The following is a 25668-nucleotide window of genomic DNA, read 5'->3' as shown; positions in this document are numbered from 1 at the left end:
ATTCGGTTTTTCATCAGTTTGACCTTTTTATTCTGAGAAGACATCTTTTTAAAAATTCTTTATAAGGCCATTTTGGAAATGTCTTTAATGTACTCATTACAGATATTCGTGAAACTCGTTCCATTCATCATAGCCCACAATGGCGATGTTTTATCTCCCAAAGAAGTATACCTACTATACTCACATAGTAAAATTGTTCAGTGGCCAACATCCTTGGCAGGCTGCTTGTGCCATTAATGATGCTTCTTTTCTTGTTACTACCCACGCATGAACCGGGTGGGCATTTGACAGTATTCTCACAAGTACACACGCCAGTGAAGCATTCGGCACGAAAACAAAAATCCACATGCACACCAAAGACATAGCCTGGGAGGGTTGAAAACTCGTAACACAGTCATTTGGGTTGAACAATGATACTTGTGTGCTTCAAGCGTGTACTTTCCACAAAAGACACGCTACATTCAGCCAGCTTTGACATTCTACTGCAAACACCGCTGTGGGCCTTGATAGAAAAATAATCAAATAAATAAAACCTCTACTGTAATGCCCCATCGTGAAAGAAAAACTCGCATACACCTCCCTTCCCCTAATTACTCCTTTTTCAACATGGCTGTGTACAAAAAAAAAAAAAAAATTGTACTTTGACAGAAGTTTTTTTTAATGAGCAAGTTAATCAAAAACTGTAATATGCCTTACATTTCTTCCCCTCAGTGTAAAAAATAAAAACCCAATAGAAAAAATTTAAATGCAGTTGACTATGAATGGTCTCAAGGCAAAAAAAAAGTATCCAATTGCAAACCAGCCTCTCCTTAAAAATCTATTCAGTGGCGTATTGCATTTACAATTTCATAATGTTTTGTTTTTTTTCATAAAAGAACAAGAACAAACCGGTAGAGACTGGTTTAAAATTGTGTCCAAAACTACATGGTTATCTTGTCTAGTGAAATAAATAAGCCCTTCCCTCACTGCCCCTATTTGTCTGGCCATCAGTTAAAGGTACAAGGATTCTGCTCGCATCTGGATTGACTGAAAAGAAAAAAAGAAAACACCAAAAAGACATACATTGACCTTAAAGCTACCAACAGATTTTGCATAATGTCTCTAGCATAAACATTACAAGCGTACATTCCACAAAGATGCTTGTGCTGCAGTTGTGATTCAGAATTTCTTTGTGGCTTTCCAAAAAAATAAAAATAAAATAAAAATTAAGCTCAATTATTTGCCACTTTAGCGGTCCACCAAAGGATCATCCTTCTCTTTGGACGATGTCAAATCCAGCAAGAGCTCACGAGAGGCTGATGCAGCCATTAAATATAAACAGGCAACTAATTTGAAATCGCTTTCATGAATAATTACAAACAGTCCATCTGCCACCGTTATCAATAGTCATCTTCAATACCTGACAATTTGATTCAATAATAATCTGCAAGATTTTATACATTGGTATAAAACAATATTTAAAAAAAAGATTTATAAAACTAAAATGATACCGTGTTTACAGGTTGGACTCTTCTCTCCATGACTCTCATTGATAAACAAGTTGTGTGGTCCATGCAGACAGAGGAGAAAACGTTTCTATTGGTCAACAGTCCTAAATCCTCCCTCTGAAAATTCTACATCCACTGGATAAAGGCCATCCTTTCCTTAAGTGTTGGACACTGTGGTCAATACTCTGTGTGCTAATGTACCAAAGTAAAACAGCAAATCATTAAATTGCTATGCATGATCTATAGACATATCTGTACCCAGCGGTGATCATACAGTTACATCAGTCTATGGCTCACAAAGAGGCTAAATGGAGACAAACTGTTCCTGTGAAAAATTAACCAGTGTCTCCTTTTAACTCTTTGTTGAAATCTGAAAGGCTAGCAGAGAAGAATGGCCAGTGGCTTTACAAAGATAACAAAGTGAGTACCAGATAGGCCGGCTCCTTTAGTCCGTTGCTGCGGAGAACAGTCATGTTTCAGGGGCCTGCGGTCATGAATAATATCCAGCTCAGGTAAGAGACAAGTGGAAGTAGTCCAGTGACTTTTTCCCCACTCCTCGTGATAGACCATGAAGGCTGTCCATCACTCAAACTGATATCTCGTAAGTGGTCCCTCCGACGCCAGTCACCTTCTTCACCCCGCCGGCTGGTTTGGATGTGGTGTGATTGGCCAACACTGGGCGAGAGGTTGATCTGATTGGACAGGCCGGGGGAGGGGTGGTGGGGGGTGCAGATTAGGGATGAGGACAGGGGATAAATGGATGTGGAGGTGAGTAGTTCTACTTCAAATACAACAACAAACAAGCGCAAACAGTGAAATGTTTCTCTATCATTGATCTTGTAAGGCATTTGGTAACTATACTAAGTGAGAAAAAGACAAGGACAGAAAAGGCTACAGGACAGAAGTAAAGAGCAGCATGGTAAAGCATGCTTTCACAGAGCTAAACACATACTAGCATGCTGTTAACACTAATGCACACATTCCACCAACTGAGCCAATACAACTTCCATACACACGTCCAACTGGAAAACACTAAACAAGCAAAAGACTGACTGTAAACTGTGAAGGAGGAAAAGGAAGACTCACACAGATCAGGGAGGAAGAGCAGGGCTGACACAAACCAGGGAGGAAGAAGAAGAGGATTAGAAGAAAAAGGAGGAGTAGTAGCAGGCTGAGAGATCTGGCGACGGATCACTACTCACTGTGGAGCCTGTTGCCCTCCTCCAGCTGCTCCCCCTCCCAGCACAGTGCCACCTCCTGTGGGCCGAGTCTTGTGCTGAGGCCTTGCCTCCCCCATGTATGACTGGGACTTGCCGAGGGAGAGGCCGCGAGGTGGCGGGGAGACAGGGGGCTCTAGTGAGCGAGCCCCAGGGGAAGAGGATGAGGAGGAAGGGTTACGAGAGGCTCGGGAAGAGGAGTCCTGGTTATGCTGGAGCAGGTGCTGGATCTCAGGAAGCCCAGAGGAGGCGGGAGGGGGCGGGCTGACGGCACGCAGGTAAGCCCTGTGGGGGGAGGAGAAAGTGACAGAGCCCTGGAGCAGCTGCCCCTCCCTCTGCTGGGCAAACTGAGCTGAGAGGAAGGGCGACGTGTAACCCTGCAGCCGGGTACTGGGTGACACCACCTCAGGCTGGCCTGTTATAGTCGCTGAGGGAAACGGAGCATGAGGCTTCTGTGGCGACAGCTCGTGGGCCGCTGACTCGAACTCTGGGCTCTCGGATGGCGTCAGCAGGCTGTCATAGGACAGGCTGCCATTCCGAGGCGTCTGATTTGCCAGGCTTTTGTAGCTGGTGTCTGTGGTCCCTTCTGAGTGGAGCGTCGCCAGCGGATTATGTGCCGTCTGCGCTGAGCGCAGGCTGGAGGAGCGGGAGCCGCCAGTAGACAGGACCAGAGAGGATGGGTAGGAGGTGTAGGAACGCCCAGTCAGGGAGTAACCTGACATGCCCCCTGATATCCCCCCAGCAGTCCCGCCAGGGCCTCCGGGGCCCTCACCCCTCTCCCCTCCCCCTCTGCGCGCCCCTACACCTCCCCCCACCACAGTGGCCCCATCCAGGCTGCTCGGCTCCGAACGGTAGCTAGGCTGGTGGCTGGACTGGAGGATGGAGGGAGATGGAGAGTCAAGACTCTCCCCGCGGATCATCTGAGGAAAAGCGAGAGAAAGAGAACACACCAAAGGTAGAGAGGGGGACAGGGAAAGAAAAAGTGTGATGAATATGAAAATCACCATATTACCTCAGGAATAAATAACAAAGCACAAAACAAGTTTTCTACAGATTTTAACAGGGAAAAAAAGAGTGGTGGGGAGAAATTGGATGCTTGACCGGTGCTCTAATCCATCATCACACTACTGGATTGGAAACATTGACTGGCTTGAACAAGCACTGACACTGCATGTCAAAGACTGTGTGTGTTAACATAAATGGAAATAAAAATACATACAGTACATGAACACCACATTCCAGTCAATGCAGTCTCAGGGGAAAAGGATAGATCCACTCAAACACACATAAACAGCCAAAGGGATAGACACACACACACACAGATGACACTAGCTGAGACTTACTGATCGACCGAGGGCCACTGAATGATCAATTTAAAGTAAAAACAAAAAAAAAAAAAAAAAGAGGGGCATGGTATTAACCACAAAGGAAATTAGAAGGGGCGGGGCATATCAGCCACCAGACCATCTGTGACTGAAATATATGGGATATTGTTTATTCTGTTCTCTTTACTTCTTTGTATGCAATAAGGTAAACCACATTGCTGTGTGTTTTACAAATGCTAAAACAAGCTTGCTATGTAATAATCAGCAAGGCTGTGGGTATTTAAAAGAATAGATTTAGATTTACATCTGTCTTACATGTAAATCATGCGGTTAACTTCCTTTAATACTATGAATATACAGTACCTACATCATGTTATGTAAATAGTTATACCCAGTACCTTGAGGTCTGTGTAAGTGTAAATGGACATGTACCTTGTTGGGGTGTGTGAGGGCTGTGTGGTTCCTTCCTGGGCTGCTGTAGGCTGGTCGGTACTTGTACATTGACGGTGTAGTTGGAGCTTCAGTCAACAAGCTGCTCTCTGATTGGCAAGAAACCAAAAGTGAAATTTGAAAGAGGCGTGTGTGTGATTAGAAGACAAACATTCAGCTATTTACATAAGAGGTAATACACTTCAAGAACCTGGGTCGCACTTGATAGTCAACACAGAGATGGTTATATGTCAGGTGATATACCTGCAACTAGTTTCACTTATGTGTTTTTGTGTGTGTCCCTGTCTCACCCTCCGTGTCAGCACGGGGCAGGCCAGGGTAACGAAGTTCTGGCTTTGGAGGAGGTGGAGGCTCTGCATCAGCTGACTGGCTCTCCATCTGATCTAGACTGCTCTTGGACTGGAAAAGACACACAGACATATAGTTTTAGTTCGTGTTCAGACTTAACAATTGAAAACAAACCCTGCCTGACACAGCAGGCTACAGTGAGAAAAAAAAGTGCAGCAACACAATGCAATACAAAATAAGTTGGCCAATCAAATGACTGCAACACACATTGCAGGTAGATTACTTTTTAACTTGAGCAGTATTGTTTACCCTATAATTTATTGAACGGAGGATAGAACAGTTGCTATAATAACTTCTTGATGTATGACGTCCTGTTTCATACACCAGTGTTCCCGGTTTTGACATCTGATAAACTTTTAAACTCACTGATGTTGAAGTCTGAACGCCCACTTACAACCTGATCAGTGAGTAGCTGTTGCAGTGAGAAGCGTCTTTTTCTAGTTGTTTTCTGTAAGCAGTAAGAGTTTTGCACGGTGCTAATGCTCCCCGAGTGTCTCATGTTTTAGACACTCGGAGCGCCTCATCTTTTTGCAGGAGAGCTCTCAACGACTCACATCAGAGTCAGCGCAGAAAAGCGCCAAATGTCATTTGGCCCCCCCCCCCCAAGGCAGTGTGATGCACTTCTGTCTGATCGGGGCCTAAAGCAACTGCTAACATGTGGTAGGCTTTTCTGGTATTGTATTATACTCTTATTTAGTGCGCAAAATACTCTGACGATTTAAGAGGTCCCATTGCTGTGGGTGGTGCTTCAGAAAGAAAAAAAAAAAAATCATCAACATCAACCACATTAACACAAAACTTTCACACCAAATGCAGCCAATTTTGTTTTCACATATTGGGAAGGATGGGAAGACATGTTTATCATCTGTCCAGAGTCCTACATGGTCCCAGTTTTACAAACCTGCCGCACACATGCAAAGGACAGCATTGGAACCAATCCTTCAGGTACAATTATCTCTAAATCAATTCCTGCTCCAACCTGGCCTTAAGTATTAATATGAGATTCACAACCCTCCATGTTTTCAGTGTCTCATTTCAACTTCTGTTTCCTCCTTCTCAGACACACTCTCAGACCTTTTCAAAACTGTGTAATATTACACTAAGCTAGCACAGCAGGGATACCTTCATTTATTATTTTAATTTTCCGATACAACAGCAGGATTTAACTGTGAACTGACTTTGTGGGCTTCTCTGACACTGGTGAGTTGTTTTGAAAAATTTAAATTTTATACATTATCATCATTTGTAGAATAGCAGCATGCTAGCAAATCTCCAAAGCCCAGGTTTTAACTTTTTTCGGTCAGGACAGCTGGATAAATAAGGATAAAAAGATGAGGTTTTTTCAAATATGGAGAGCTGTTGGAATGTGTTATTTCATCGTTTTTAACTATAGTTTGCCGGTATCCATGCTAGCTGCTGCTGCATGAATATACGCTGCATCAGCTGCCTGTTCACCTTTCTGTGTTGCTTTTTACCTTGCAGTATTTCAACATGAATAGAAAAGCAAAGAATCACTCTCAAAAACGATCTGGCAATATATTAATGTGAAATAAATCTTACAAAATAGATAAATAGAAAATAATAAGCTTAATTTGGAGACCCCCAAAATTTTATTTTGACATTTTAGGAAGGGTTCTAGGTATTAATTAGAGTGTCCAGGATCACCAGTATTTCACACACACACTTATTGTTCTTCATTGTTAACCAGAGGAGCCATGAAACCAATTCAAAACAAAGAAATTCTTCCAAACAACAATTTTCTGCAACAATGTATACAGTCAAACATACAGAATATCCTAAAAAAGTTTATTAACATGAGGACACATAAGAATGTCTGTGGAGTACCTACATCCAAACTTCCACATGTAGACTGCTTGTTATTTGTTGATGTTTATTGGATTCAGTATCACTCACCCTGGTGCTGTGTCGGTCATTCTGGATCCCATTGTCTAGGACTTTGGCTTCTAGCTGGGCCTCAGTGAGAGGCGGTCTCAGAAATGGTGGCTGTACTTCCACTGCCTGAGGGCTCCGCCACCGGCCCATGTATCTGTCAGAGGAACATATAGTACATTTCCATCCTGATTAAAATGATACAAGCTTTAAACAACAGGCTTGGCAATATGTTTGTCTCTACAGACCAACACAATCGAACACCAAAAAACACTCACACTGAAAGCTTGTGCTCACATAGTATACTCCATTAACTATACAGACTAGTGAGAATAATAAAACAGGAGGGTGGAAAAGTGGAAGGGGAGAGAGAGCAATGGAAGGAAAGAGGCAGTGGGAAAAGAATAATTGTAGAGCAGAGTGCTAAAAGGAGGGCAGAAAACAGATGGGTGCTGAGGAAAGAGGTAGGCTGACCTGGGGGCCTGCGAACTGCAAAGCACATGTGAAATATTCCTCAAGCAGCCATTGGTGAAAGGGTTAACGCCTCCCCGAAACTTCCCTGTCACCTACAGTGAGAGGGAGGAAGAGAGAAAAGCATTCCGGCTCACCAACTTTAATAAAAATAAAACCAAAGAAAAATCTCTTGATTCAATGAATTCAATGTGATGCACACAACCAGCTCTTGTATGTACCTGTTCATTTGTGGTCCTGCCGCGTGCCACTAACACTATGTGGAACCCAGTGAGGCCAGCGACAGGGACAAAAAACAGACCAGCCACACACATTACAGCCATACTGGGAGGAGAGAGTCAAGAAGATCACAACAAATCCAGCAAAAAAAGGAAATAAAAACAAACACTAGGCTAAAAATCACAGCACAAAAAAAAGGGATAACAAAGTCCTGTAATTTGTCCCTCATCTTTAAAAACTGCAATGAGACAAGTGAAGGATACGTAACAGCAGCATGTGGCGTGTCCAGCTGCTGGCGGTGGTGCAGCACATAAACCAAGCCAAAGCCAAATACGTTCATGATGTGGGTGGTGAGTGACAGCAGGAAGAGGAAGAAATGGCGATAATTCCTCCGACCAATGCAGTTGTTCACCCAAGGACAGTGGTGGTCGAAATCCTGAGAGAGCACGGGGTCAAAAGGACAGGAAGGTGGAAAATAATGACAATAAGCACCAACTACAGCACATCGAAATCAGATGCCCAGTCGATTTCAACCTCCCACGCTTACACTTGGAAAACTAAGAATAGGACAGATCTAGGTTGAGCTACCAAGTCACACAGGAGGTAAAAGGCTCACTGTAAAATTAGGACTTGCTATTAAAACTAACACACACACACACACACACACACACTTAATGAAAATTCATCTAAGTAGCATTTTCAGACTTAATGCTGTTCAGACTTGGTAACACAAAGCCAAGGATGTGCTGTAAAAGTTCCACAAACATTCAATCAATAAATGAAAAAGCCTGTATAATCACACACTGTCACCCTGTTACACCCAATTCCCCTGTATAACTTTCATTCATATTTGTATTATGGTGTGAAATAAATAAATTAAAATGTATCTATTTTGGAGTCACAATACAACAAGCCCATGATAGTGTTTGTGTGTGTACCTCCACACAGTTGTCACAGACTGAGCAGTGAGAGCAGCGCGGCGGGCGGTAGAAGCGGCAGGTTGAGCACCACTTCATGCGCACCTGGATGCCTTTGATCTCCACTGTCTTATAGAGCGGAGCTCGGAAATCGTCCTCTTTATCCTCATCCTCCTCCGCTAAAGACAACAAACACATACACTGAGGCTGTACCAACATCGTGATACCTGGCATCATGCCGTACTATAATTATTACTAGTTGGTTATGGTCATTGTGTCATGTACTCAAAAGCATTACATATGCGTCATTAGTACACGATAACTAACTTTCTAGGGCAAAGACTTGCATACCATCACGGTTCACGCGTGTTTACCTCTGGGGAAGACTCCGGGGTCCATGAAAGTTGCCATGCAGAAGTTGGCAAGGGTGAAGAGGAAGATCACAGCAACGTAGATGGGAATGACAAAGGAAAAATACTCTGACAACCACGGACACCTGGACATTACAAAGAAAGGACAGAAACAAAATTACAGTTTGAGATTATTGCCATAACTACCTGTCTTTCAAAGTCTGACATATTATCTTGGTCTAATCAAGACGGAAACAGCAGCAGATATTACACAAGCAGACTGGAATCCCTGCACTTGCTGGCAAGAAAGAGATGTGAAAAAATGAGCAAGTAACACTCCACGCTCAACCAACAACCGCTGATAAGCCTTTGTGGAAGGCAATTTACTCCCAAACAGCTCCAGTGAAGCTGTTCAGAGGCCAGAAATAGAAGACAGTGATTGAAAATGGGGAGCTCCCGTGTGGGACTGTGAGACTGTGTGAATGCATGTGTTGCTAAAAAAAAGGGGCAAGTTTTTAAAGTTAAATAAACAACAAAATTAACAGGACGTCTTGAGATAAAACATAATGCATGGGGACATTTAAATATGCGGTTAGTAAACACAAATATGTATAAACATAATGGACCCTTTGCACCACGTTTGCAATATGTACGAGAATGAGATACTTACGTGAAGCAGAAGAAGAGCGTGGTGGATCCGACAAGAAAGGTGGTGGCTGCAGACACCGGGACATATCGGCTGGGTCGAAACGGACGGGGAGGAGCAGTAGCAGGGACACCTACTCCTCCCCCAACCCCCCCACTACTGAAGCCCGGCATCAGAAAAAAAAGACAGGGGAGGAAGACAGAGAGAGGTAGATATCTACTGTCTACCCACTGTAAAGGATGCTTTACTGGTCAAAATGGCAAATATGGTGTTTGCTTGGGAGAAGAGGCCATAACTACAGACTGGAAAATAAAACAAACTCTATGCAAACATGAGGAATTCTCTGTGTCCAGACACTAAATGTCTCTCAGCACTAATACAATCACTGAAAAAAAGAGGGGTTATTTTTATTTAACAATATACAACTCTACTTGCATGTGTTCACCTTGTTGTAAATATTTAATCTGAGTGCATAATCTTAATAGAGGCTTATAAAAGCACAACTACACAAGAGCAATGTGGTACAAAAATATGCGTAGGTAATTCATAAATATTTTTGTATGGCTTTAATGTAACTGTATTTGGTGCGACAATATAAATAAATCTAATCTTAAGCTGCTCCCTGGCACCAGTGCAACCGTAATGCTGCTGTGTATGTACACAAAAGCACAGACACTCTCACACGGACTTAAAGTGGAGCAATCTAGGTCTCTCTCCACTCCTGAAACTCAGTGTTTACATTAATGCTAGTCACTGTGATTGAATTCTGATTATGCCTCTCAGAGAAAATTAATATAAAAAGAAAATAAGACCAGGAAAAAAAATAAAGAGGTAGTGGGTGGATAGCCAGCAGGCCGAGAGCAGAAGCGCATAGGAGAACAGGCAGAGGATTGAGCGCGGCAGCTGCTGATGACTTCTGTGATTGTTCCACAAGGGCTTATTTAGGCACTGGGTGGGTGGAAGAAACTGAGGATGGCGGCAGGAGGGACAGTTCCAGCGTTTCAAACTAAGTCAGCAGGGGAAAACAACTAAACAAACAAATTCACTTTTAAACCAGTTGCAAGAAGCTGCTTAACATCAAACAAAAGTCCAGCTGGATTAAATTTTTTCTTAAATTGCTTAAAAAGTTTTTAAAAAAATGATGTCTAGCCTTGCCTTTACAAGTAAAATAGCTCAAATAGCCAAGCAGAGTCCCCTGGATCTTTGGAGATCCCCGCCTTCAGTCTTTGTGTGAATACGGGGACAAAATCAACTCATTCCAAAAAGAAGCCCTGTGTATGTCACCGAGGTGTCACCACACTTGGCCGGGTCGGGGTGTAGAGACCTCTCCCACCTCCAAATTCTGTGCAAATGGACCTCTTTTCCCATTTTGCATCTTTTAAATAAAGCCATGCGCAGCAGTAGAGTTACGTAGTCTGATGCATTTTAGTCCTTTTTTCCTCTTTGCCCTGCTGTCTTCTTTCACCTGCTGGCGCTGTGGGTAAGCTGTTGGGCACCCTTTAAAAAAAAAAAAAAAAAGAAGAAGAAGAAAGTATTACACTATCAGTGGACAAAACCTAAGAAGACAAAAACAAATATGGCAAATATTTAGATCATAATCAATTAGATTATTGACTATTTTGATAATCAATATATTCCCTAGCTACCCATCCCGTAGTTCGGGTTTTCAACTGTTGGTTGAATAGCAAAGCCAATTTGAACATTTACATTTACTCATTTAGCTGACACTTTTATCCAAAGCGACTTACAATTGCTATATGTGAGAGGACACACTGGAGCAATTAGGGGTTAAGTGTCTTGCTCAGGAGAGGTGGATGTGTCGAAGTGGGAATCGAACCCTTGTCTCCCACACCAAAGGCATGGGACCACTATGTTCACGATTCATTGAAAAAATGTGTGGCAGATTCAATCATTACATAAATAGCTGGGGCCATGTTTCATTTTGCACGTTTAAACTTCATTTTCTAAAGTTGATTTCCTTGTTAGGTTAAAAAAAAACAGCCTTATGTGAGAGAGAGCAGAGGTTTCACAACAGTCAGGCTGACTAAGCAGCTTCTTACTATCTACTGTGCGAGTACGTATTTCTCACTATTGCTTATCAAACAGAGCTGTTCAACAGACAGCTGTCACCCTCAGTTAGTCGAACTGAACACCTCCCACTACTGGAAAACCATGGAGATGACGATCTGTGTAGAGGGTGCCCGCCTTTGACACATACATCAGGCTAATTACCCTCATCTCCAGGTGAAAAACTACCCCGTGCGGTGTGAACACACTGGAAACCGATCAGGAGTAACAGTGTAATCTGATAGTTTGGACACACCCCTCTTCTCAACAATCACCAATTCTAAACAAAATACAGAACTTGGGCCGAGGCTGAGTGTCTGTTAGTCATCTCATCTGCCCCACAACAAATCTCGCCCCCCCTCCCGACTATAATGGATGTTAATCCTAAAATCTCCGTGTCGAGCCCTGTCTGTCATGTCACCGCAACAATCTGCAGCTCGAGAGCAACATTATTAAGTGGCCGATCAAGCAAATTTTATCAATTTTCCGAGCAATTATGACACACTGATAGTTGCTATCTCATGTCTTAATTACGATTATGCCATTCAATTGACTATTAGTTCAACTTTGATCGATCACACGTTGAAATAGACCAAGCGTTAAACAGGCCATGGCAGTGCTCGGATCCAGTCAACTACAACAGTAAACCTCATTTGGACACGCTGTTTTAAACTAATAATAGACGCTACGATGTTTTAGTTTGATGTAATAAGGGCCGGTGTAATAAAGCGAGATTTAAACGCGACCCATACTTAGATATCAGTTAGCTCTTACCTAGCCTCAAAGTTTTTTTGCGACACTGCTCAGTCCTTTACCACAGCTAAAAGAGTTAGCCAACGTCACCTGGCTAGTATAGACGCTTTACACTCGCGGAGTAGCTTTCGTTAACGGCTGACAAGATAACTGTAGCTACGTTCAGCTAAACAGCCACCACGACGAACAGGTAAAACAAGCGGGACATGCCTGATATCGAAAATGCGAGCTGTCTTGCCTGTAGGGTGTGGGTCGTAACCGTCCTCCTTGAGTTAGCCGCTAGCAAACTAGTTAGCTCGCTTGCTAGGCCGACTTCGGAATCCCGGAACTATTCCGTCGTCCCTCAGGTGGGATGAACAACCAATCAGAGACCGAGGAGGTGCGGTCTCAGGAAAAACAGCTCCAACACCCTGCATGAGCATGTAGCATTGATTATTATTATCAGGAAAAAAGATTGTTGTAACTCTCATACACTTTTACTACCAAATAAAGTTAAAGGACTACATCTTAAAGTAATAAATAAATATTATCCTTGCAAATCGCAACACATTTAAGGCGAGACACCACAAACAGGCTTTTTTCTCAACTTTACTCATATCAAAATTAAACTCTTCAAATGTACACATAAATAGAAGCTTTAATTATTTTTTTAATTAGAAAATATATTTTCTTATTAAATGTGCACTGATTTGCATATCAAATCCATTTTCCAGCACACTCTTTTTTTTCATGGATTCATTCAAAAATACTAGTCAAATGTGTGACAGACCCCCCGACCTCTTTCTGAATCTACGAGCGTTGAGCTCCAGACTGTTCTGGCCGCACCAGGACACCAGATGGTCGATCTCCCACCTGTAGGCGGACTCTTCCCCACCAGAGATGAGCCCAATGACAGTGGTGTCATCCGCAAACTTCAGGAGCTTGACAGACTGGTGACTGGTGGTGCAGCAGTTGGTGTACAGGGAGAAGAGCAGAGGGGAAAGAACGCAGCCTTGAGGGGAACCGGTGCTGATGGTCCTGGAATCAGAGAAATGTTTTCCCATCTTCACGTGCTGCTTCCTGTCCATCAGGAAGTCTGTGATCCACCTGCAGGTGGAGTCTGGCACGTTCAGCTAGGAGAGCTTGTTCTGCAGCAGGGCTGGGATTGATGGTGTTTGAAATCCACAAACAGGATCCTGCTGTAGGTTCCTGGGGAGTCCAGGTGCTGGAGGATGTAGTGAAGGGCCATGTTAACTGCATCATCTACAGACCTGTTGGTTCTGTAGGCAAACTGCAGGGGGTCCAGGGGTTTGTGGTGGATTTAAGGTGGGACAACACAAGGCGCTAAAAGACCTCATAACCACCGAGGTCAGGGCGACGGGTCTGTATTCGTTGAGTCCCATGGTCCTTGGTTTCTTGGGGACAGGGATGATGGTGGAGGCTTTGAAGCAGGCTGGCACATGGCATATCTCCAGTGAGGTGTTAGAAATGTCTGTGAACACCGGAGACAGCTGATCTGCACAGTAAAGGTTGAATGGGGAGACAGAGTCCGGCCCTGTCGTTGTGTACAGGAAACATGTCATTTTGAGAACATGGCAGTTAAGAATTAACATAGAAACACACTTAGTTTACATTAACACATCTCTTATAGATATAGGATATATGAACTAACCAACACTGTGTTCTAGAAAACAAACTTTCAAATTAAATATGATTCAATATGTACAATTTTAAAAAGACCGGTTGAACTTTTACATGGAAAATGCTAAAAAAGATTAAAATTTACACAATCTGCGGTTGATGGATTTGGTATAAAATAGACAAATTATAATGTTTATATGTATATTATTCAAGATTGTTTTGTGCATTTTATGAAAGTATGGTAATAATAGTTGCAAAGTAACTTGAAATCTCAAAATTGACAGATTGAAGCAAAATCATCATTTTGGACAGTGGTGTCTCACCTTAAAGATAACATTTCATCAACTTGCACATTTTGCAACATTGAGGAAGGGCATGTCCACTTATTTCATAAATGTCCCTACTAACCTCTGGAGAGAAGTCTCTCTACTCAAGGAACTAAAACAATCAGGTGTCTTGGTTTTAGGTTGTAATACTGGAAACTCTTTAACAGATGATTCCATTAAAAAATATGTTCCTTCTTGGAAAGTTCCACAAAAAGTCAACAATAATTAGTCTGGAGTCTTTGCTTTTTTCCTTGTGAAATCCTGCATAATTTTACATGTAGTCATTTGGCAGATGCTTTTGTCCAAAGCTAATGAGATCATCCAAGCCACAGTAGATCCATGACACAAGTTTTCTGGTAGATTAAACCATCTGACAGTATTATCAAAAAAACTCAGACATACTCAACTTATGACAATGGGTTAAAAGCAGACGCTGCTTCATTTGAAGGGGTCATAAGTCAAAAGGGTTGGGAACTGCTGGTGTAAAAGTATGGCCGTCTCTAGGGTTTACTGATGTGATTCCCCCACCACAACCCAACCCCCCCAAAGACATTTTTGACAGGTAACCAAAAAAAAAACATTTTGGGAACTGGAATGCCATCACAATTTCATCTTTTTTTTTTTTAAATATTAAAAGTCAAATTTAAATTTGCTGAGTCAAAAATGTGTGATTTGTGTGCAACTGCAGAATATATATTTGAAAGCTTGTCAGTTCATATGTTCTTAAATACAAAGATCTGTAAAAAGGAGTATCAATCAGTAACAATGTTGATAGCTAATTAACCAAACTTCTTGTGCAAGTAGCTCCTCCATATATATTTTTGGTAAAAAAAAAAAAAACATCCTTGATCGGAAAGCTCGATTACCCACAAATACAGAAAACATAACAATGTGGGCATACACATATGAAGGAGTTATTACATTTAATTATTCAGACTAAAAGTTGACATGAAATAAAATTCTTCTTTTCTACTTTCTTTCAGGAGACCTGCACAGAAACACTTTAAATATCCAGATACTGAAATGGACAGACTGCATTAGCATGTAATACTACTGTTATTAATGTAACATTATTTATCATTTCTTACAAAAAACTGAAAAACAATACTAATGTGCTGTGGCATTAGGAAGGACTTTTCTTTGTGAAGTTTTCACCCCAGATCCCAGATGGTCAACTCAAATTCTCCACAACAGTCCCACCTACAACAAAGCCACATCCTGCTGATTAAAGCCAGTGTTTAGAGCAATAGTGTAGAAAATAAAGGGTAAAGAAAACACACTAAATATACAAACCAGGACATAAATTCATTATGCAATATTTGTCTGGGGATCACACAGTATACACTTTTTGAATTTGACATATTTTTACTGTATGTTAACAAGTTGTGTCCAACTTAAATTGTTGTTCACATTGCTCTCGTAACATTTAGAGACGTTATCTACATCTTGAGTGTGTCTGTGAGTGCCTGTCAAATTCTGGATGAACTCTGTATGATCTGGCAGGTGTTTACAGGATAAACAGCAGATGAGCTGTCATTGTTGTGCTCCTAAACAGTTACTGCCATACTGGTCAGTTAGGATATGGCCTACAGTTTAGTGCCCCACTTATGTCCAAACACACATGGTGGACACTACAGGATGAATACTTTACAGACACATTCATAATGAGTTTGCAATGGTGGATGAGGCTTGGTAAAAATATTTTTTGGGTTTCTTCAGTGGTGAAAGCTCAGGAATTTTAAGAGTTTTTTAAGGTTTGAACAAGTTGTAATTAAGTACAGACACACCCATTTTAATAACCAGCCCATTACGTATTGGGCATATGCAAATAAATGTGAACTAATATGCAGGATAGGAAAATATTCTGACCAGGCAAATTAATATTATTAAACACAAAACACAGAATGTTTTACATTAAACATTTATTACTCAAGAGAAAAAACAATGTTTATGAAATAGATTATCAAGAAAATAATTCCTGCACTGATAAAACATCCTTTGCCAAAACATTGCCTAAAGATATGTACATGTGGTCTATAAAATGGGGTATCATTTACAGTAGCCACCAACTTTAGAACTTAAATTGTTTTCTCTTTTGCCCTGTGTAGTCTTTGTGAAGCAAGTCAACTAGGAAACACAATCTAGCTCCTCTGGGACAAAATCCCTCTCAACTGAACTCTGTCCCTAATATGATCCCCACTTCTTTCACAACTGAGTCCTATTCCCTGAAGAGTTACTTCATTTCATGTCCATGAAGCGGATGTCCATGATAAGCAGAGTGTGTCTGGGCAGTGGTCTGGGTGCTGGGGACAGCACTTTCATCACCTGTGTTTGCGTGTCCACATAAGTCACCACGATAAAGCCACAAACAGGGCTCTCCACTATACCCTTTCTTGCTCCTTCCTCACCATCTTCAGCACTGCTCACACTCAGCACATGATATGTGAGGTCTCTCCCTGGTGTCACAGGCACCAGCTTTAGCTGGGTGTCATCCTGAGACATTCCCAGTGGCAAGCACGAGTCTGGGATAGATGGTGCCCCAATTTTGTAGATGCGGACATCTGAGAAACGCACTTCAAAGGAAAAAGGGTAGAACGATACTCCACGGAAGCCATAAAAGTACTCGCGGATCTTCTCATCCCGTGTATCCCGCCGGCACTCTTTGGAACGCTCCACTACCCCCCCAGACTTGGGTAGGAGCACAACCCGCACAAAGTGAGGAAGGTCTCGTTTGAGTTCATTGTAGAGCCTCTCATGGTCCAGCACCAGCACAACATCCACCTCAAAGGCAGAGGCACAGTGGACCAGAGCCTGGTATCCAGAGCCCTTCACCCAGCCGCAGGTGTTGATGATACAGCCTCCCACACTGGCCTTCCTGTTCACCTCACAGCGCTGGGAAAACACCTCGGCCAGGCGTGACGTCAACTACACGTTATCAGAAAAGAACAGATTTATGTGGGCAGATACAAACAATGACAACGCAGACTAAATTTGTACTTTGGTAGTGGGCTTATACCATTATGTTATAAAATGTCCAAAATCTTTCTTTTCTTACCTTATTGTAAAGTTTGATGTTGGTCCCTGGGGTAGTAGAGCCAAAGTGGTAGACCAAAGGAGCCTGGACTGAGAAACCCTCCTCCACGTCTGCCGGGCGCTCAATGCACAGTGCCGACACAGTCCCAGGTACAGACACCTGAAGAGCAGAATGTACTTTAGACTTAGTATTGATAGGATTTGAGATTTCACTAGTGAACTCGGGTAGTTCAAAAAAACAACAACTGTGAGAGCGTTGGTTGATTATGAAGGGAGCACTCGAAATTTCCATGATTGAATGGATGAACAAATTGCCATTTGTCATTAAAACAGTGCACTAAAAAACTCCAAATATTTGTTTTCCAGAAATTACTGTACATGTATGTAATATGTAAATTAACATAACCAGCTACATGGGCATGCTTTACTCCTAAATCTGAAACATCTGTTTTGACCAAGAGGAGAGGCATCATAACTGATCTATTATGTAGATGCTGTAGTTTCGCTTTGCATGAATTCCAGATGTGTGACATGAGGCAAAAAATAAAATCTACCTGTGATAATCCTCTAATTTCAGACCTCTGGGTGAATGTTTATTATGATAACTCCAATTCATCTTACCCCACTCTGTCCAACATCCAGTTCCACCAGTGTTGGCCTCCGGCCCACCCTTACAGCATAGCTTAATAGCAGCCGGCACACTGTTGACTTCCCCACATCTGTAGGTCCAACCACCATCACCTGAGGGATGATTCATTATTCATTGTCAATGCAAAACACATTTACTGGGATCTGACAAGTTTGCCTATAAGGCCCCCTGAAAACAGTAGTTCTTTATTCAAACCTACCCTCGGCCCCCTCTCATTGTCCCGCTCTGCTTGTTTTCTCATCTGTTCCAGGGCAGCGTGTGTGTTCAGGTAGAGCAACATAGGAGTATCCTTGGACACATAGGCCACCTGTGGTAGAGAGATGCTGGTTATTTGAGCCTCACAAATAAATGCCAAACTTACAAAGCCACACATGTAAATGTGACACCAAACCCCATTAATGAGCTGAATCACAAGTATGCTGAAATAAACACACGCATGAAAACATTCACACATGTGCATAGACCCTCTTCCAGGTGCTCACCTCTGGCTTTCCATAAAGATTCACACTGCAGCCTTGCCAGGTGAAAACTGCAATTTTGGAGCCTGGTCCAAATGTGTACTTCTTGTTGCGGTTCAGCTCAGAACCAAACACCTCAGCCATTCCTGTAAGGAGCTCCAGCTCAACTTGCTCTGCTGCCTCCCCTGCCTCCACCTCAAACCGAAGCTCAGTCTCCTTCTCCAGGTCAAACCTGGTGCTCACCTTCCCAGGTACTGGAGCATCTTCACTTGTCTTTTCCACACCCTCAGTAGCCATGTCTGACAAGAAAAGGTCTGTCATAAATACCTAGCATATTGAAAAGAAAAAGTTTCATGCAAATACATTACTTCAACACAATACAATTTGTCACAACGTCTCTAACAGCTGCCATACTTTGAGGGCAGGTTATTTTCATTTTGTATTAATACATGTCTTTATGAGTAATCACTGACTCTGTAAAATGTTGAGAATATCAACAAATGTTTATCAAAAGCTGAGCCACAATGCTTATAGAATATCAAAATGGCAAGCATAGTGTAGTTAATGCAGTCAAATAAATAAACAATTAATTTACTACATTCACTTAAGAAAGATAAAATAGTACCTGAGAGGATTAAGAGAGTGTAGCCCCAGTTTGTAATGTAAATTTGTGCACATTCCATGTTATTATTTTTTTGTATTAGTATTATTTTGTCATGTGTACCAATGTAAGCACCTATACATAACAAGGGAAAATTCCTCGTATGTGAAAATTTACCTGGCAATAAACCTCATTCTGATTTATGGCTCTCGCTAATAATGTTACATCTGAGGTACAATCTGGGGCTATAAAGAGAGATTGTTAACATTTTTAATCGATCAGATTACTTATTTTTTCAAGGTGGTGTTTGAATGTTTTATTAAAATATTTATGATTTTACTTAAAAGATACCCACAAAGCCCACCAAAAACAACCCAAGTATTGAATGAAAGTAGTATGCCATCGGTACCTCAAGTCCGCAGTAAGTTAGTTGAATACTAAACTTTCTATCTTACTGAGGGTTCTCACGTTTAGCTGAAAACGCTGCTCGTTTGTACGCCGTAGCCAAGCCTTGAGCTGCCTATTTTAAGACATTGTACTCTGGATGTACAATCCAGAGTCAAATTACTCGTATGTGTACACATACCTGGAAAATAAAGCTGATTCTGAGTCTGACATTTAACATGTTTACTAATGGATGAGCACACTCAATTTTGCCATCGGCTATTTGCAGGCTAACCAGCTAGCAGTAAGCACGCCGTAGCTAACTCAGCCTAATTTCAGCAGTAAACGCGGAATGAAAGCCTACAAACATCCTGAATGTCAATAATCTACTCCCATTGAGTCAGGTGAACGTATACGATTTGGTTATTTTTAATTAATTGTACTTACGGGCTAATTTCAAGCCTTATTGTAGAATTAAGTTATGCTCTCAACTCAACAGGAATCGCTGCTGGGGCTGGTCGCGTGGTGATGACGTCACGACCGTAGCAACCAATCATTTCTTCCACTTGCTTCAGTTGGTGTATACCATAGACTGTATGGTGGAAGCCCTAACCCTATACGGTCTATGGTGAAAACAATATTTCAAGGTTAGGAAATACATTTTAAGTCAGGAAAGACCTTTTTTAAATACGATCAGTTACTACAAATACTTATTACAGCTTGAGTCGTTAAATGTCATTGAACAGATCAAATGTAGATAAACTATGTTTTATATAGTTGAGATATGTAGTAACTTAAATGTATTGAGTTTTCAGAATACATTCATGGTTTTTTCAACCCAACCCAGTACAGCAAACAATCTCTTAAGGAGGTTGTTGATCAAAATAATTCCTGAAACTACGGAAATACCTTCCCACATACGAATAATGACTGCTTAGCTAGAGTAAAAACAACACAAACCTACATTCATATAATAAGTGACTCACTTTATTTACCAAAAACAGACATAAAAGCACAATAAACCATTGAGAACACAGCAGGACTGTGCATCTGAGAAATGTACTGGTTCGGAGACGCTCCACTAGGTGTCACCATGTATCCAGAAGATGTGAGCTGTTGGAGCTTGGCTCATCGGAGGAGGGACTGAGAACATCCCATTGATCACTCCTCGTCATTCTGCTTCCAAGGACCACATCTCCTGAACTCTTGGCTGCATGTAAGACAAAATAATATTCTGTTAAACTCTAAAATATAAATATTTCTACCACACCACAGGTACGAGCCCTCCTCACCCCATCTACCGATGAGGCTGTCAGTCTCAACCAATAGCAGTACAGACACTTCTTCATGTACTGGGGTAAAGTAGTTCTGCCTAATCTGAATAAATTGAGTTACACATGGTTTATTAAAACCTGATTCCACACATGCAGAAATTAGCATGTAAGCAAACTGTGGGATTATTTCATGCTAATTTCATGTTATACAGGGGTCTACACTTAGCCTGCTACTGAAAGGAATCTGTTAGCTATGGTCTAATGGCTGAAAGTTGATGCTGTGTCAAAGTCTCTACTAACAAGCAATTAATTTCTCCCCTAGGCGGGTGACTCATAAAATGCTAAGACATGAAAGGAAATCCAAGTTTAGGCTATGACACTTAGCTCTGGGGGGAAAATATATACAGAATATACAGACAGGGGACAAATTAAAAGAAAAACCCTGGATCAGTGAGAAACATCAAATGCAGACGCTTCTCAGCACCAGACGTCACCGAATGGTGTGACGAGTATGAAAATGACGTAAATAAGATGCTACAGTCTTTGCAGTCGCCACATCTCAACGCAGGTACACACCTATGGAAGATTTTGGTTCAACATGTCACAATAATGCTCTCCACAACCATCCCCAGAAGACCAAATGATATAATATAAACTTTCATCTTCAAATCTAATTAGCCATGTCTGTGACTGTCCTTTCGTTATGTCTGTTTGTTTTTCTTTCTATCTGCTGTACTCAGGTTTCTCTTGATCTCACTGAGATTACCAAATTAAATAAAGGTTTAATCTATAAATGAGGAATGGTGTTCATCGCTCCAATAGAGAACCACAGAATTGGAAAGGAGCATTGAAGCTAATGGTTTTCCTTTTAATTTGTCAGTGTATCCAGACAAATATTAACCAGCATCAACTGCTTGCAAAGTATCTTAAGAGATTCTGGTAAAAACAACTAATGTGCAAATACATGTGTATTAGTCTAGGTTTTATGATAAAAGGGTACAACATTAAACAAACAAATGTTTAAATACAGTTTGGGGGAAAATCCTCCTAAAAACCTAATTAATTCTTGTCCACAAACAGGTAGTTGAGAATAAATGGTGGTGTCAAACTTCCCTTGTTATGCATCCCATTTTAACTCCTTTTACCTCCAGTACAAAATAATGTACCGAGTTCTCAAGTTTCACTTCACAGTTGAATGAAATTAATTATTTAGTTTGACCGTGCAATCCTTGGTTCATTTTGTATCTAGTGTTTTCCGTGTTATATATTATTCTGTCTGACAGCTTTGAAATGACAAACCTTCACTGAGTGTCTACTCTGCCTTCAGAGCCTCCTGTAGGGCAGCAACCACGTCATCGGGTTGAGGAAACTTCAGCTTACGAGGCGGACCCTTCTTTATTCCAGTCCACAGAGATGTTTCTTTAGGGATGAGACAGAAGAGAACAGTGTCGTTTGTAAGAACAATATAGAAGATAAGCAATACTACTCAGGTGTTACAACAATCTCTAGAGGATTAGAGTAAAATCAAAATGTTTTCAAGACGATTTAAGATGCGTTAGCTTTGATGTTCAAAAACAAAGTGAACAGCAACTGGTGTACTAACTTCTTAACATTAGCACAAACACAGGGGACACATTATGCCCAATAACACAGGGTATCGTGTGTTGGCACATGTCTTAATCTTTGTGCAAACTGTATTATATCTGTGAGCTAAAGTCCTGATAAACACAGCCTCCTGCTGACTGTTTGAGCAGGCTTTAATGACAAGACAGATTAGTCGAAGTAAAAGTTTTGGCAAGATTTTCCTTTCTTCACTTCCTTAGTTAACACCTCAGATCCACAGCTGACGTGAAATCTTTTCTATAGAAATTGTGTGGTGTGGCTTTACTGAATGATTGGGGAAAATGTGTTTAGTTTAATTCTGATTAATTCTCTGGAGGATTCACAGGCCTTGCTACAAACCTTATAGGAACTGTGAAGATGAAAAACACAATGATGATTCGCTGGAGCACGGCCTGTGATTATTCTGAGTAACTGGGGCATTATTTCAGAGAAGACGTGTTGCTTAGAGATATTTTTCAGTGCTATGAACACCAAATGAAATTCCATTCACCACCACCATCTTGGAAGTGAATACATCATAACCTCAGCAAGTAAAAACAAATAAGTGCATAGCAAAACAGTTTTTTGGGGAACTGAACCTTTAATAGGCGCTACAAATGGGTAAAAGTCCAAAATCTGAGATAAAGACGCTCGACAATGGAGTTTTTGCCCCCCTCACCTTTGTCATCATTCAGCAGAGTGATCTCAAAGCTGTTCCTGCGTGGTTTCTCAGGGTTGAGGACCACAGTCAGATCAGGGTGGGCAGCCAGAAGGGCAGATTTCACCTCCTCAGCATTACGCCCATACACTCGTCAGCTCTTACTGCCAGAAATAACAGATCAATAATCAGGAGGACATCTGTGCAGGCTACTGATGTTATCCATGAGGAGCGTGGCTGAATCTGACAAAGCAACTACATAAATTTATCTACGTAAATCAAATACTGTCATACAAGTACAACTTTGTGGTACTACCATTTTATGTGATTCCCAACCATTTATGTCCAACATACCTGCATAGCCCTGTGAGATTGGCTTAAGTACCCCTATATTATACCCCTTCGACAGATGGGATGGCTTTTGTGGTTTTGGTCAAGTTTGTATTCCTGCTACCACTTGAGGTGAGAGAAGCTGGACGTTTCGACCACTTGTACGTTACTTTTAGCGATCTAACTTTTACTTTAGCTTGCTGACTAGTTTTCATGTACTCTCACTCACACACGTTGGTGGGAAATTGAGACGTGTCGGCTTATCATTGCTGGAAGTTTATTGTGACAAGAAACCACTTAAGTTCAACAAAAGAAAATAAAACCCAAACAAAAGAAAGACCTACTTTACATCATCAAGATTTGACATACAAAATACACCATCTTATAAATATAATGCTTGATGATAATGGTTAAAGTGAGTTGCGAAGTGGAAGGAGCTCTTTCTAGCGCCCCTGGTTTGAGAAGTAAAAGTCCCATTAATTTTCCCCACAGACGATGTTAAGAGACTTACAAATGGAGTTCTCTCTGCCGGTTAAATAATCAGTACAAAACATTACACAACATTAGTATAAAAACAACTGCGTTGGAAAATATCTTCTTTGATAAAAAGTAGAAGCCTGAAGAAAACGTTCAAGGAAGAAGTCAACTACAACTCCCAAGGTGCCTTTCGGCAAGAACCCACCAATCATCACGTGCACCACTAACTGCAGGTAGAAGCTAAAAATTGTGCAATTTTGTGGTCAACTTTGGTTGAACACATCAACTATGTTGCCCCATTATGTAAACAAATGTAACATCGAAGCATTTTGCGATTTCTTATAAACAACGCTTAAATAATTTAAACTGGTGGTCCTGACGTAAACTTGTATGGTTTTTACATTATCCGGGAGAGTCCTGTGCTAGTAAGTTTGGCAAAATTGAGGATAGTGTTGGAAGAAGCAACAGAAATGGGAATATATAATGGCGAAAAAACATTTCCAGACCCGGCAGACCCTCCCACTTCACAACACCACCTCAACCATCTAACAGGACACCTCTCTTAACCGGATGTTTATGCATTAATCAGTATCATGTTAATACTAAATTCAGTAATAGTAGTGAAAGAGGAAATTCTAAGTAATACTTTTGTTTTTTTACATTTTAGTCATTTCTGAACATTTTGTATGTATTACTTCATTACTTTACTGCACATTTGATAGGCTTCTACACTCTGTTCTTAAATCTCTTTTAAAACCCACCTCTTTAGTTTGGCCTGAAGTTGATAAGTTTGATCTATTGATTTTATTGAATAATGGTTATTGCTTTTTTTGCCTCATATGAGCCATGTATTTCATGTCCATTTATTTTTCTGTACAGCACTTTGTCTGTTTTAGTTGTTTTAAAACTGCTCTATAAATACATTTTGATGATTGGGTGATACTTTCAGATGTGATTAACTGCTGAATGTACTTATTGTACTACAGGCTGATTTCAATAAGTTACTCACCAGTGTTCAATGACCACCCTTTGGCCTTGCTGGCACTTCTCCCCCTCTCCCTTGTCCTTATTCTCCTTCTGGGAGGCTTTCTCCTCATCAGCCTGAACCTCTGCTTTGCGCTTCGTCCCTCGACGACCTGAACACACGTGATGTTACATGTTTGTTTTCATAACACAGATTAGCTTCCTGATACAATAAAGACTGTTGTAGAAGATAGCATTTAATAAGGCAGTGAGTCTGCTTAGCCGACATAATGTTAACCACACTCACATTGTGTAGTCAGAAACTGCCTGATGTAACGTTACATCTTTCATCATTAATAAAAGTTTGGATACTACTTTGCTCCACTGTTTGCCATTTGGCTAGCTGATGTTAACTCTATGGCAGCCTGAAAGTCTAACCAAACTCTGTAGTCGTGGTATAGCACACTATACCTGTATATTAACTACACAAGATACATCACATTAATATTGCTACATAACGCAGTTGTATTTGTAGTGAGCATGTAGCCACAACACACCCACCTGCTTTAGACGCCATTGCTCTTACAAAACGTTCGCGCGCATGTGGAGTCGACTGTACCATATTTGGTTGAAGGGGGTTTCAGAATGACGGAAGAAACCATTATACAGACGGTCATAACAAAATTCCGGGTTTTCTTACTGGTACTTTGACAAATATATAGGTATATATTACGCGTAGCAACACACGTATTCATTTTAAAATGTTTGCTAAGAAATAGGCTGTATTCATCATATGTACACCAAAGGATTTTGTTTATAAAGTCCGTTGGCCTATTTTACCTTGCCACCATTTGTAAAACCCCATTTGCTAAATCGTTATTAAATAGTTAATCACAAAGATCCCAAATCAGAATATATTTTAATGGCCAGGCATGTGTATAAACATAAAACGAATTTGGCTCCTGTCTTACATTGCTCTCAATACATTCACAGAACAAACATAAACAAACAGGACAACAAGCTCAACAACAAAACAGATACAAACTACCATGTAGGCCTACATATACAGTAAATATAACATACATAAAGAACATAAAAACAACAAAGTTTGTAGAAAGCAAAAGAAAAGTGCAATGGAGCAGAGAGTAAAGGA

General features: G+C 41.1%; 3 protein-coding genes across 5 annotated transcripts; all 3 read right to left on the bottom strand.

Moving 5' to 3' along the window:
- Positions 1-13: 13 nt before the first annotated feature.
- zdhhc5b (zinc finger DHHC-type palmitoyltransferase 5b) lies at positions 14-10816 on the bottom strand. The gene is made up of 11 exons (XM_046031442.1): positions 9345-10816; positions 8699-8820; positions 8346-8503; positions 7671-7843; positions 7410-7512; positions 7192-7283; positions 6742-6874; positions 4770-4878; positions 4462-4568; positions 2690-3624; positions 14-2179 (listed from the first exon to the last, which is right to left on the bottom strand). The coding sequence occupies exons 1-11, from the start codon at positions 9491-9493 to the stop codon at positions 2074-2076; spliced, it is 2187 nt and encodes a 728-aa protein (XP_045887398.1). The 5' UTR covers positions 9494-10816; the 3' UTR covers positions 14-2073.
- Positions 10817-15993: 5177 nt separating this feature from the next.
- Positions 15994-19826, bottom strand: clp1 (cleavage factor polyribonucleotide kinase subunit 1). Of its 3 annotated transcripts, none has more exons than XM_046031175.1 (6): positions 19659-19826; positions 18251-18525; positions 17968-18075; positions 17741-17860; positions 17142-17279; positions 15994-17011 (listed from the first exon to the last, which is right to left on the bottom strand). In XM_046031175.1, the coding sequence occupies exons 2-6, from the start codon at positions 18521-18523 to the stop codon at positions 16325-16327; spliced, it is 1326 nt and encodes a 441-aa protein (XP_045887131.1). In that variant the 5' UTR covers positions 18524-18525; positions 19659-19826; the 3' UTR covers positions 15994-16324. The 3 variants fall into 3 exon arrangements, with proteins under 3 accessions (XP_045887131.1, XP_045887130.1, XP_045887132.1); XM_046031174.1 differs by having other exon boundaries at positions 18251-18553; positions 19659-19825; XM_046031176.1 differs by lacking the exon at positions 19659-19826 and adding an exon at positions 19414-19608.
- Positions 19827-20182: 356 nt separating this feature from the next.
- On the bottom strand, positions 20183-25174 carry selenoh (selenoprotein H). The gene is made up of 5 exons (XM_046031177.1): positions 25077-25174; positions 24562-24688; positions 22767-22909; positions 21785-21904; positions 20183-20421 (listed from the first exon to the last, which is right to left on the bottom strand). Exons 1-4 carry the CDS (start codon positions 25135-25137, stop codon positions 21798-21800), a joined length of 438 nt encoding a protein of 145 aa, XP_045887133.1. The 5' UTR covers positions 25138-25174; the 3' UTR covers positions 20183-20421; positions 21785-21797.
- Positions 25175-25668: the final 494 nt, after the last annotated feature.

This window comes from Micropterus dolomieu, linkage group LG19, assembly GCF_021292245.1.
Source record: "Micropterus dolomieu isolate WLL.071019.BEF.003 ecotype Adirondacks linkage group LG19, ASM2129224v1, whole genome shotgun sequence".
NCBI classification, from domain to species: domain Eukaryota; kingdom Metazoa; phylum Chordata; class Actinopteri; order Centrarchiformes; family Centrarchidae; genus Micropterus; species Micropterus dolomieu.
Note: the sequence above shows the minus strand (reverse complement) of the source record. Positions and strands in the feature narration are given on the sequence as shown.